The sequence below is a fragment of the Hordeum vulgare genome, chromosome 4H, assembly GCF_904849725.1.
Source record: "Hordeum vulgare subsp. vulgare chromosome 4H, MorexV3_pseudomolecules_assembly, whole genome shotgun sequence".
NCBI classification, from domain to species: Eukaryota; Viridiplantae; Streptophyta; class Magnoliopsida; order Poales; family Poaceae; genus Hordeum; species Hordeum vulgare.
Window position 1 is genome coordinate 428,770,332 of NC_058521.1, and position 13,824 is coordinate 428,784,155.

Genomic DNA, 13,824 nt, shown 5'->3' on the forward strand with positions numbered 1-13,824 from the left:
ATGTCGGCGTGACTCCGATGTGTTTCTACGGTTTTCACTTGCTACCATTGGATTCATAACAAACGGCCTGCATGTATTGACGTTCCTATGCATTATTCCCTCCGTTCTTAAATACTCTCTCCGTTTTTTTTGTCTGCATATAGGTTTGGTCAAAGTCAAGCTTTGTAAAATTTGACTAACTTTATATTAAAAAATATCAACATTCACAACATGAAATCAATATTATCGGATGCACCACGAGATGTATTTTCATACTATATAATTTTAATGTAATAGATATTCATAATTTTTGATATTAATTTGGTTAAATTTTTATGTTGTTTGATTTTGACCAAATCTTATAACGGAGGGAGTAATTGTATAGTTGGGGACTCCCTAACTAGAATTATTTAGGTGTAGACGAAGTAATATCATTTACGTCAGAGGATCTCGATTAGGTACAGAAGAAGTAGTATCCTTTACGTCAGAGGATCTCCCTAGATCGATCTTCCTCCTCACCTGCCCAGCTGATTCAGATCCTGCACACCCTCACGATGGTCGCAGATTGATAGAAACTCCCGCCTGCCGGGGGAAATCCGTCGAGAGCGAGACGGCACGTACACGTACACGTAATCCGTAATCCGACGTACGAAACGCCTGGATCAGCCGCCATCACTGAGCCACTTGACGTGAGCCCACCCAGAAGCCCGTGCAGCGAGAGGCCCCCACTGACACCAGGCCCACCACCTGTCAGACATCCGGTACCCTCCGCAAAGAGGATCCTATACCCTGCCTATGCTGCTACTGCCAACTAGTACTACTGGTAGTGCAGAAGCGCAGAGCCGTCGCGTCGACAGAGGACAGAGAAGTCAGGCCTCCTCGCGTCGCGGAGCAGGAGGTGGTCGGCCTGCGGCGGCTCGCGCCATCGCCATGGCCTCCGACTCCTCCTCCCACCGGGACGGCCCCAAGGTATCCTTCGCCGTCCTTCGATTCCCCTAGCCGCCCGGTTCCCCACCTCGATCTCCCTCCCGAATCTGATCGGTTTCGATCCTTTTCCGTCCCCTTGTTTTTTTCTCGTGCTCCGCAGCGGCCGGATCAGGGGCTCGGCGTGGGCACCTCCGCGCTCATGGCGCTCCACGGGAAGCTGACGCAGATGAAGCGCCAAATCCAGCAGGCCCGCCTCGCCTCCATCAGGGTAAAGCACCGGCCGCATCTACGGAATTGCGAGTTTCGGGTCACTCAATCTGATCCTCCTGTTTTGGCAGGAGAAGCTGGAGGCAAACAGGAGGGCGCTGCAGAAGCACACCTGCGGCCTGTTCGATGTGGCCGCCAAGGCGGAGGCGGCGTCGAGGGGCTCTGAGAGCAGCAACGTGCTGTCGCAGCTCGCCGCGGACGGCCAGTCCAGGATCGTTGGGTGGAACCTAGCGAGAGGGTCGGGGGAGAGGGAGGTTGTGCACGTGCAGGAGGAGAACCTGTCCGCCGACGGGACGCTCGTGCTCTCAAGCTCCGGCAACGGCGCACAGACCATCGTTTTGCAGCTTGTGAAGCTGCCATCGGTTGATAAGATTCCTCCCTACACCACGTGGATCTTCCTGGACAAGTATAGTGTTGCTACTCTATTTGACCAGTTTGATGACTTAATACCATTATAGGTTATTCTTCAGTTCTACAGTAGCTCATATGCCATATAGAGTTCACTTGAGATATATGAGAGGATACTTCAATGTGCATGCATTTAGATGAACAACTTAGTCATGAACTCATGATAGAGTTGATTAACTTGAGATATATATCGGAGGATACTTGATTGTGCATGGTTCAGACAGACGAACAACTTAGTCATGCAAGCCATAACTAGAAAATTTTCGTTTTAGCTTCGGGAGCTGCATAAGAATTTGACAAATCATATATTTACTTACTCGAGCATGACACTTCAGATAGCGTTATTACTGATATTGCTCTGGGATTAAGTGGGGAAATTTGACTTCCGTAGTTTAAGAACATATGCAAATCCGTAAGTGATCATTCCGAAAAATATGACTATTGACATGATTGATGTGTCGTGCTACTTAGCAAAAGTTTATTAGCTGGATTCATTCTGAGTAGTTTGATTTTGTTAAATGGCTCATACGTCGGTGTAAGGACAATTCTTGCATTTCTTTTGTCTTTGATATTTATTCTTTCTGAAACAACACAGCGCAGAAACCAAAGAATGGCCGATGATCAATCAATTGCTGGTAGAAGGAGAATTTACTATGATTCAGCTGGCAACGAGGCTCTAATCTGCAGTGAAAGTGATGAAGAAATTCCACAACCTGAGGAAGAGAAGCATGTTTTCACTGAAGGAGAAGATCAGCTAATATGGTAATAATAGAATCTATATTGGCCAATCGAGATGCTTTTTTTATGCTTATTGATGTTAAACTTGAAAATGCTTGTTGGCTAGCACATATTCTAGAAGGACTTAGTAGTAGACTATTCTTTAATACTTTGTGTTATCGTCAATTTTGCCATCTTCTCACTTATCCATGGTATTGGAGATGCAATGTTGGTCTCTTCACAACCTGTGCTACTGAAAACCGACAGGTTCCTTTTTGAAAGAAACCACAAGCTTTTTCAATATTTGTGTTATTTAGTTTACGACTTCCGCATTTTTTCGTTGAATGTTTTAATATGAATCTACTTATATTATACTTTGCGAACATTTGTGTAACCAAGACTAAATATTTAATCGACTGCTATTTAGCTGACATTATTAGTTAAATAGAGACAAGTTGTCCGTACATGGGTACACTTCTCGAGGCCATAATGACTTGTGACAAAAGTGCTCATTTAGTCAAGCAATGTGATTAAATTGCTTGTACATATTTGAATAAGAATATACCTTTTTAAAGACGCAAAAGTTTTGCGTTTTCTCAAAAAAAAAAAGAACAAGAATTAGAACTCCTTAGTTAGATCCGGTTAACTTAATCATTATTATCCTGCAAGAATAATGACTACTTTGCAACATTGTTCCTATCATATGATATCATGGCAATGCCATCCACATCTCTTTAAAATCAAAGTTGCAAAAAAAAGTATAAATACTTGTCTGATTCTGACAATCTGCTGCAGGAAAGCTACTCAGGAACATGGGTTAAGCCAAGAGAATTTTAATGTTATCTGTCAGTTTATTGATGCATCTCCTTTAGAAATCGAGGTGACGTGCCAGGAAAAACACAAATTTCTTTTAGTGAGATCTTCATTCAGTGATGTCACCATGGAAAGCACACGTCTTTTGACTTACAACCGCTTCTATTGATTTCACTAAAACAGGGTAGATCTGAATTTCTGTTTGAGAAAAATGAGAAGCACTCTGAATTTTCTGATAAGACAGAGAGCCAACTTTCTCTTGACAAGACTGTGGATGTGGTTTTGGATTCTTTTGATAATCTCTTCTGCCGTAGATGTTTGGTACATTCTACTTCTGGGAATCTATCACTTCTTGTCTTGTTTTTAATGTCGGATTTTGCAATTACGTTCATCAGGGTGTGATTTATTTGATGATATATGTTCATTCAGGTTTTTGATTGCCGTCTCCATGGCTGTTCTCAAAACTTAGTATTCCCAGTAAGTAGCAAGTCATTTCATGTTCTAATAAAATTACCGTTCTGCGCTGCTAAGCATTAACTCTTATTCTTGTCAGAGTGAGAAGCAACCCTGTGGGTTTGAGCTTGATGGATACAAGAGTCCATGTGGTGACCAATGCTACCTTCGAGTATGCTTCACCTCAGATTTTACAATTATATTCATTGGCATTAACTTATTTTTCTTTAGATTTTCAGTTAAATCGTACAAGCCACTGTAGCAAATCTATGAATGGCATGATCCACTGATCCAAAGATACTAAAGAACTTAATTTTTATGATTCACTCTGTTATGCACATCTGCAAAATTTTGATTTTAAATTTGACTGTGTTACTGAGAACCAAAAAGACAAGTGATAGTTGTATTACATATGAACACTTGATCAGTGAATGCAGCGAACTTCTCTTTTTCGTACTTCACAGAACGTTTGGACTTTGCTTTGGAATTTTGTAGGCGTGCATATTAATAATATGTCCTACATCTTTGAATGTTCTTCAGTTTTTTTAGTACTGAATCAAGCACTTCCTTCAAAAAGCGAAATGAGAAACGCGACTTGTGGACACCAACGCCAGTGAATTTCACTGATGTTACTTTTAGGCAATCTTCAATTACTCTTTATACTATATTTGGTCTTTTAGTTGCTACCAATAACTTTATAGGTCTGTCCTTTCAGTTGAGCATGTTTACTGTGCTTCGAGGCTAATTGTGATATTAGTTTGTCCACAGAAAAGAGAAGGATTTCAAGACATACGCAAACATGATTATGCTTCTTTTGCAACACAAAATATGGATTCAAGATCCATCTTACACAAAGTTGGTACTGATATGGTGTCTGAATCAGAAGATTCAAACCGCGAGGAAGAAATCATTAAATCAAGTATATCTGTTGGAACCAGCAGATCAAAAATATATTTTGAAAGTGCTGAAAAACATATGACGCTGCCTTCTGGGGATGCCTCTGAAACTGAAAATGTATCCACTGATATGCTTCTAAGAAGTTTAGGGAAGCGCAAGGTTTCAAAAGGACCCAGGTCTAGTGATGATTTCCCTTATAAAAAGCCAAGGATGCTTACTTCAGATATTCCTTTTGCAAGCCATATATTGAATAAGCATTCTACTTCGGAGGTTGGTGACACAAGACCCGATTTCCTAGAATTTGGAGGCAATCAACTAGATGACCCCAATAAGAAAACTTCTAATAAAGATAGTTGTGGTGGAAGCCCAACTAGTACTACTGAGGATGCAGCAAGAAACATTAATAAAGAATCTTCAGCAAATAATTTGTTCAGTTCCAGCAGAGAGCACACTCTTTCTCATTGGAGTACCCTAGAGAGGGATTTATATCTGAAGGGAATAGAGATATTTGGGAGAAATAGGTAATTTTACTTATATAAGGTGCAATTTCAAGTGTTATCTCCCCTTAGGTTCTGTGGAAACAGACTTCCCTGATTAATTTAACGGACACTTCTGACAAATCTTAACACTGGTGTAAATTTCCACAGCTGTTTAATAGTTAGAAACCTATTATCTGGCCTGAAAACCTGCATGGAAGTGGCTAGCTACATGTACAGCAATGGTGCAGCAAACATGAATAAATCCATTTCAGGCGACTTCACAGAAACTGAACAAGACTACATGGTATGTATTGAATCACATTGTTAGTCTCCTGCTCTATTTCACTATTTCGTATGTACTCAGATCAGGAATGTCAAAACAAACTAACTGCTGGCAGTCATATTATTCTCAATGCAGTCACTGCTGCTGCAGAGAGAATTACGTACTTCAGTTAGCATTTATTGCATGACATGAGGCTCTTAATTTTGAGGTTCTGTTTCTTCTTATGAAGTTAGGTGTTCTTTCAGCACACAAGTGAAATATCTTAGACATGTTTTTTAAAACTGCTGTTTAGCCAGAGTTCATAATATGGTAGATTTTCAAAGTGTGAGTGGTTTGGTGTTACAAATAGGTCATTTCCCCATGAATTAAGGACATACTCTACTGCTCCTGTGAGTTTTCTGTTTTCATTTCGAGGTGCAACATTCGCAATATTATTGAGCAAAAAGGGAGAGATGCAATAAAATCGCTAACTCAGTGACAGAAAGCCATGGGAGAGTGCATGTCTCAGCCTTCCATTAGGAATCACACCTATTACAAGTTACCATCATTAACCAGCCCAGCCTTCACAAATGAAGCAACTAGGATCAGTATTACTGCACATATAAAAGTCAAAACATGCAGAACTTTATTTTCCACTGGTATTGTTACGCCAGCATCGTAATGTTTTTTCCATGGATTTTTAGGAGCAAGGCGTGGTTGTGAGAACAAGAGTCTGTCGTCGGAGGGGCAGAACTCGAAAGCACAAATATCCTTCGAAGGCTGCAGGGCATCCAGCCATTAGGAAAAAAGTTGGTGATGGGAAGCAATGTGACAGACAGTATACACCGTGTGGGTGCCAGGAAATGTGCAACAAAAACTGCCCCTGTGCGGAAAATGGGACATGCTGTGAGAAATACTGTGGGTATGTTCCCATTATATCGAGCAAAAATCTGTTACCACCTTATCTCTTAAGACATTTGACGCATCCACAATATTTCCTTGAAAAGACAGAGATCTATGTATTCTGAAAAAAAACATTTGATTCTAAAAAAACATTTAGTATTGGGCGCGTATTGAGTATTTGACGCGCAAAGTGAAAATGATCATATAGTAACTAATGGCATCTATAGTTCTCTTTTATCATAATATTAGTGCAAGCAAATGCAAAGAAAAAACTTGACCCTGGCTTCATTTGTTAAATATTTAGGTGTTCAAAAAGCTGCAAAAACAGATTTAGAGGCTGTCATTGTGCAAAAAGTCAATGCAGAAGCAGGCAATGCCCATGTTTTGCGGCCAGTCGAGAATGTGATCCGGATGTTTGCAGAAACTGCTGGGTGAGGTAATCAGCACTTATAAAATTAGATCTCCTTCTAGATGATGATATAACTGTTTGATAGGGTTGAATGATTTTTTCAACTATGTATCATGAACAAATGTATAGCTTTATTCAGATTTATGGCGTGTTTTAGTTTATCAAACTTCACATGATGTTCATTCTCTTCAGCTGTGGAGATGGTTCACTAGGCGAGCCACCAGAAAGAGGTGATGGTTACCAGTGCGGAAACATGAAACTCCTCCTAAAACAACAACAAAGGGTGATAACCTACTCCTGTAGTTTTGTCCTCTTGACATCATTGTGCCCTACCTGTCTCTATGCTAATTGTTGATCATCATTCAGATTTTGCTTGGAAAATCAGATGTTGCAGGATGGGGTGCGTTCATTAAGGTCAGATAACAGAAGTTTGTTTGAGTGTGATAGCTTCCCTTTTCTTCTTTTGGCTAATTTTATTTTTGTTTCTTGCAATACCAGAACCCCGTGCATAAGAATGACTATCTTGGAGAGTACACTGGTGAATTGATTTCGCACAAAGAAGCAGACAAACGTGGCAAAATTTATGACCGGGCAAACTCTTCATTCCTCTTTGATTTAAATGATCAGGTATCCCTGCATCCCGTGCCGCATGCAGTCATATTAAAAAATCGGCAGGTTGAAATCAAAGTGTAACCTTTAATTTGATTGATTGCTTCACACAGTTTGTATTGGATGCATATCGCAAGGGGGATAAATTAAAGTTCGCAAATCACTCCTCCAGCCCCAACTGCTATGCAAAGGTAAGCACTATAATACAATGCCGCTTCATGCTTTGTTTTCACTGCAATCTCATTTCATCTTCTTATGATCCTATCCAGGTGATGATGGTGGCCGGTGACCATCGGGTTGGTATCTATGCAAGGGAGCATATTGAAGCTAGTGCCGAACTTTTCTACGATTACCGGTATGGACCTGACCAAGCCCCAGCCTGGGCTAGGAGACCAGAAGGAGCAAAAAAGGATGAAGCATCTGGTTCTCATCGTCGAGCACACAAAGTTGCTTGATAGTTGAAGAGCAGTTCCGATGATACAGGCTGCTGTAAACTATTCCCATACTTCAACAAAATTCTATCCCAGTTCATTATACAAGGAGACCAATTGTTGGCCTGATAAAAAGAATGTGTATTCCTTAAGAAATAAAATCCCAAGTACCAAGCTTGTGGATGACTGACAAATAAGCTTTTATTGATAGTCTGAATGATAACATAATTGTGTGTAAACATGCTTGCCTGAACATCTACTTGTTGAGGTGGACCAAGGCGGCAATAAAAATTTATGCTATAGACAAGGCTGTCTTTTGCTAGGCAAGGAAAAGCTGAATTTTATTTGCGTCTTAAGCTTCTTAGTTGTATTGTGCAAAATGTTGGCGAATGTTTCAGAATCCATATCACAACTTGCTTGACACATTACCAGCTAGGAAGAGATGAAATAGAAGGAAAAACAATCATAAAAATTATATCCAGAGACAAAATATATACAATAATGATTTTGCTGTACAAAATATTAGCTGGGAAGAGGACATGTAAAGATGGCAAGCCAGTCACTAACTTTTCTCGTGTGAGGATACTAAATGGTATAACAACAGCTCATTCCATGTATCAGGCACTCCAGGAAGGCACCAGTGGCTACAATCCTGGGTGCTGGATGCTGTTAAATCTCCTGCCTTACTCCCATACACAGACGGGTGGCCATCTATCCTGAGCCCAGATAGATTTGTAATGTTCAGGATTGTTACAGGAGTCTTCATTTGCTTTGCCACTTGTTCCAAGATCGCATTTCTCTCAGGCACCGGCCTAGCATGAGTGTCATTAAGAGGCATTGTGCTCTCTCTGCAGTGCCCCCCAGAATTCCACTCCCCGCCGCTGAAACCAGTGGAAGTTGTTATCGCTGACCATGTTTTGCTTATTGGGGATCGCAGCAATAATCGAAGTTGCTCGTGTTGGAATTGAAAATATCAGATCAGAGGGAGCAAACCTGAAGTGTGATGGGGACGAGCTTCGGAAGAACACTTGCGTTTTCCATGGATCGATGTAACGATCGACCCATGATGCCCATGTGGTTAGTGCTCGATGGAAAGCTGTGGAGGCATCGAGGTGGGGATGGACATTGTCCCCTTCTTGATAGTAATTCAATCTGCAGGCAAATGTAATATTTAGATCCCGTAAATTATGTCGGTTTGCACGCCTTTGCAGAAACATACTACTCTTAGAGCAATTATTCTGCAAGTCCTAAGTTTTGCAAGAATCGAAACATAGGCAGTGCCAGCTTTTGTTATACAAACTGACTAAAAACATCAGGGTTAATTCTTTTCCATTAGCACGCACCCAGCTTTTGTTTTATGGTGAGACCACCAATGGGCGGTATTAAACACAAGCACATTCGCCCCCTTCCATCTTGACGAGCTCCGATCGATGGTATCGATCCGCAGTGTCCTTGTACGCTTTTGGCGGATTCTCGACTTGCCTTCATGCACCAAGAAATGGGTGACATGGTACTCCACAGTGCAGTTGTAGTCCTGCAGAAACGATGCCCATATGATGCCTACGCGGTACCTTAGACACCGAATGGAGTATTTGCACACAAGATCCATGACATACGAACCAGGAACTTGAAATTGTAATCCCCTCGCTCCTTGGTAATCTTGCGGCCACGAGTTTCATGAATCCTTGCAGGATCTGGCACTGCTTCTCTCAGCAAGCACATCATGGACTCCCACTGATTCCTGTTAAGGGAGTCCCCGGCGAACACTAGCCGCTTTCCGCGCAGCATCTCAAGCATTTTCCTAGCATCAAACCTGAATTTTCACGGCAAGCAAAGTTAGCAAATGCAAAATTGCTCATACCAAGCCAAAGTTAATAAAATGCAAAATTTTCAACCGCAAGGTCTCAGCAGCCATGGAACTGAGGAAATATAGCAATGCGGCACCTAGGGATATTGCAATGCCTTGGCTGCCACCTCCACTTGGTGTACTTTTGTTCGGTTCTTCCATTTGCTTCACAGCTGAACCCTTGATCTACGAATGGGCACGAGTTGCTTGCGTAGAGTGGATAGCTCTCATCGAACACCCACCTCCCGTCGTAAACATCGCACTGTGCTATGCTGCTTCTCGTCGAATCCGTTTTTCTCTCAACCGCTTCCTGAATCACACTAGCACCTTGCTTGTTTGGAATGGCCGGACCTTCTCCTGAGCTGTTCTTCGCAGCTGAACGGTTTGGGATATTCCATTGGCCCACCTGTTGAGAAGCATAAGCCCCTTGTGCAGAGGAATCGCCCTTTTCTCCAGCATGGGCACCGTCGCCTTTTGTCCCCAATGTAGGACCTGAAGCTTCCATGGAAAAATTCACAGCTTGGGTAGACTTGGCTCTATCCAATTTCTCCACTGACGCAGCCGCCCCACGGGAAGCAGAAGCATTGACTAAATTCGACCTTGTCGAGACAACATCAACCTTGCTAAGGTTCTGGCCTTCGGCGGAGTTGGGTTTCTCTGAAACTGAATCTTTCGCCAGCTTCTTGCCGTCTTCACCTTCTTGAATAACTCCTTTCTCCTCCACGGTCGAATCCAAACCTCGGAGAGAATAGCCTCCAGCTTCCGCGACGTCGGGCCTCCCCGAAACCGCACCACCCGCGGGGGTTTCAAAAATCCTACCTCCAGGGCCGTGTTCATCAACCTTCATCTCCGAGCCCACGGGCAAACCACCAGCATGCCCCCGGCGGTCTCCCTCCGCGGCCGAATCTTCCCCCAAGGCCACGCCTTCGCCACCAATAAACGCCTCCGCTTCGACCTCAACCCCTGCACCACCACCGCCGCCGCGAACAGGCGGGCCCGCAGTGGCGGAGCCGTTGGCGCCGATGGAGGCGGCGAAGGGGAGGTGGAGGGGGCGGCCGAAGCGGAGGGCGAAGAGGGAGAAGAGGACGGAGAAGAGGAGGGAGGAGGAAGCGAAGGAGATGAGGAGGAGGCTCTTGGGGCTCGCAAGGCGGCTGGGGGCGGAAGCGGAACCACTTCTCTGCCTCTCCATTGCCAATGCCAAGAGAGGTTGTCGGCAATGTCAGGGCGCGTGGCAGACTGGTAATAAAGGCGGCGGTGGCGACCCGGGAAGGAAGGCAAAAACACAAGGAGGGGAGCTGTGCAACGGAAACGGAACGGGGAGTTCGGGCGTTGTGGAGTGAGTGGAGTGACTTTGGCAGTGCACCTGCTCCTGCCGACCGCTGTTTTTATTCCCTTTTATTTTCGGAATATATATGAAGAAAATTATTATATTTAACATAGGCAAGTACTCCTACTCCAGCATTTTGTTGATCAGCTCCACTACCATATCTCTAAGAAAGAAACACAGTATTCCCTCGGAAATTGCTTTTGGAGCTCGGCCTCCATGATGGCCTTTAAGTTTAAAATTCAAATTTCATGAAAACTCATATTTTTATATTTTAATTTTTTTTTTTAAAATACAGAGATAAGTGAAGGCGTAACACACACATGTGGGTAAATTTTAGAAAAAATACATTAAAATGAGGGCTATACAAGAAAGAAAATCTGACGCTTTTTGACACATGATACTATTCATCGTTTCATGTCATTAATTTGTCTTTTTTGTATAGATCGTATTACAAAATATTTCATCCTAAAATTTTACACACAAACACATAACATCCTTCCTTACTTGCATATTTTTTTATTTTTTTTAAATCATTTTGATTTTTTTTTAATTTTTGACCATCATGGAGCTGGGCCTCTAAACGTCCATTCTCAGTATTTCCTTTCCTACTTTCTCATTTGTTCAAACTCTTTTTTCTCACACGCAATCATCATAACCAAAAATAGCAAGACACACTTTCCTCAACGTTTCACGTGGCTCACCTCTTCACCACATCCCTTCTTAGTGGTTGGGTGCTTCCTCCACCTCCTCCCGCCCCAAGCACACCAAACACACAGCCATCCGAGTACACCTCCTCTTTCTCTCCCTCCTCCCTCCTTCCCTCCCCCTCTCTCCCTCCCTCCATCTTCCTCTCTCTCTCTCCCTTTCCCTCCTATCAGAAGGGAAAAAGCCCATCCAACTTCATTTTTCATAGAAAAAAACGAAAACAATGAACATACATCACGCGCTTCCTTTGGTGAAAAACACATGTGCAAATAGCTAGAGTCTGCAAAAAAAAACTGAAATAGACGGGAAAGGACGGCTCGGTTTCTGTAACACCCTGATTTTTTTCAACCTTTTCCTTTTAAAATATTTATGGAGTTTCACTTGCCATTTGGTGGATTTTCAAATTTTCTCAAGTAAGTTGGATTGTGAGTCTCTGATTTCCTGTCTCAAGCAACCCAAAACCTTTTGTTTCTTGCCAAGACCTTTCTTGGAATAATTTGCAATATTCAAATCTTTTAAATAATTCTTTTTCTATTTTGGGGAATTATGGCATCACAATGGGTTGTGAAGCAACCTATAGTTGGAATAAGCTATTGACCCCAAAACTTTTTCCACATGTTCTCATTATCATATGATTTTAAAATCTTCAAAATTATTTCATTGCCCAATATAAAATTTTGGCTAGAAAAATTATTTCTTTTTTGACCAGAATTATCACTTTGTGAAGCAACCCTATTTTTCATATTTTAGAAAATTCCCAATAAATTTCCTTAGCTCCAAGGGATCATAACTAGTTCAAATATGTAAAAACATCTGATGGTCTAGTACAAATTTTGAGCAGTAAGACTCTGCTAAGTTTCTGTTAAAAATGAACCGTTGTGAAGGAAGTGCTAGCTAGAGTTGCACAAATGACTTGCAAATTTTTGGACATGAGTGCACTACTAAATGACACTCCTTCACCAAGTTTCACCATTAACAGGGCTGGCATGAGAGTGCCATGAGCTCATTTGTGTTCTGGACCAGAAAGGTGATTTACAAAGGAACCATATCCATTTGATCTTCAAACCCTGTCCAACTTTGCCAGTCTGTAGTCTTTCCTATGCTGGTTAACCTAGACATGCTAGTTTGCCCTAATCTTAACCCATTTGAGCTCTAGATCCTCCTCCGGTTTGCTGGCAGAATATGTTGTTGATGCCACACTTCGTAGGAGTGAATGACTCGTCGATCTGATGATAGGGAGTGACTGGAGAGAGTAAGGTCGACACCCTGGACAAGGTTCCTAGGCTTGCGAGGCTCTATGGCAGCAGTAACCGTGGTGACCACGGTACTGGCATGCCACAACGCGCGCGCTGTGCAGCCCCTGTGGCGGCCGAGCCACTCGAGCCATCCATCGCTGCCCCTCCGTGTCCTTAGCATCGAGGGCGTCCCCGACAGCCGCGTCGCACCTGCGGAAGGCCCTGGGTTGCCGGAGAGGGTTGCCGCCGCTCCCTGCCAAGCCCCTCCACGGACCGAACAGTCGGCTCCGGCCACTGTGGGCGTCCGCGCGCCATTAATGGCGCAGGAGACGTCCCGTCGACCCTCTGCCCTCCTCCGTCACCTCAGATCACACAGAAACGGCCAGCTCACCCCCCTGCGCTAGTGGCCGAGCTTATCCTCGTCGCTTCCGGAGAGATCGGGCGTGCAGGTGTAGAAGTTTTCTTTCCTATGTTTATCTCAAATCCAATGTTTACCCTTCCATTGACCCGAACAGACCATAGGAAAAAAACTTCTACACCTGCATGCAGAGTTGGTGTTCGAGACAGAGGAAAAGTGACCATAGAAAATCAACTGATGTGGGTCCCGGTCAGTATATTTTTAAAGATCGACACTAGCTTCATTTTCTCTGTGTGTGGGTCTAGTTGCATGCCTTGCTGCAGCTTTTCTCTTTCATTCCCCGGGCCTACGCGAAAACAAGCAGTTTGGGTAGATGTTTTTTTCCTGTGAAAATGCAGGTTCGTGAGACTTTGCACCGGATTCGAAGGGACGCGTTCCTTTGTACCGAACGGGGTTTCCGGTAGCTATTTTATAGGAACGAGTTTTCCCGTGGTTTTCCTTCAATTTTCCTACGTACCGAACAGGGCCTTAGTGGTTGGGTGCTTCCTCCACCTCCTCCCGCCCCAAGCACACTAAACACACACCCATCCGAGTACACCTCCTCTCTCTCTCCCCCTCCCTCCTTCCCTCCCCCTCTCTCCCTCCCTTCCTCTCCCTCTCTCTCTCTCCCTTTCCCTCCTATCAGAAGGGGAAAAGCCCATCCAACTTCATTTTTCATAGAAAAAACGAAAACAATGAACATACATCACGCGCTTCCTTCGGTGAAAAACGCATGTGCAAATAGCTAGAGTCTGAAAAA

At 43.3% G+C, this 13,824-nt stretch overlaps 2 protein-coding genes across 2 annotated transcripts; one reads left to right on the forward strand and one right to left on the reverse strand.

The window, feature by feature from the left end:
* The first annotated feature begins 759 nt into the window (after positions 1–759).
* On the forward strand, positions 760–7,887 carry LOC123448823 (histone-lysine N-methyltransferase EZ1-like). The gene is made up of 17 exons (XM_045125843.1): positions 760–948; positions 1,067–1,174; positions 1,245–1,579; positions 2,182–2,343; positions 3,094–3,178; positions 3,295–3,432; positions 3,541–3,588; positions 3,665–3,736; positions 4,333–4,982; positions 5,109–5,244; positions 5,907–6,124; positions 6,410–6,541; positions 6,707–6,797; positions 6,881–6,928; positions 7,013–7,141; positions 7,237–7,314; positions 7,393–7,887. The coding sequence occupies exons 1-17, from the start codon at positions 775–777 to the stop codon at positions 7,576–7,578; spliced, it is 2,790 nt and encodes a 929-aa protein (XP_044981778.1). The 5' UTR covers positions 760–774; the 3' UTR covers positions 7,579–7,887.
* A 115-nt stretch (positions 7,888–8,002) lies between these two features.
* Positions 8,003–10,728, reverse strand: LOC123448824 (protein trichome birefringence-like 6). Its single transcript, XM_045125844.1, has 5 exons — positions 9,499–10,728; positions 9,175–9,367; positions 8,898–9,088; positions 8,548–8,706; positions 8,003–8,435 (listed from the first exon to the last, which is right to left on the reverse strand). Exons 1-5 carry the CDS (start codon positions 10,587–10,589, stop codon positions 8,117–8,119), a joined length of 1,953 nt encoding a protein of 650 aa, XP_044981779.1. The 5' UTR covers positions 10,590–10,728; the 3' UTR covers positions 8,003–8,116.
* Positions 10,729–13,824: the final 3,096 nt, after the last annotated feature.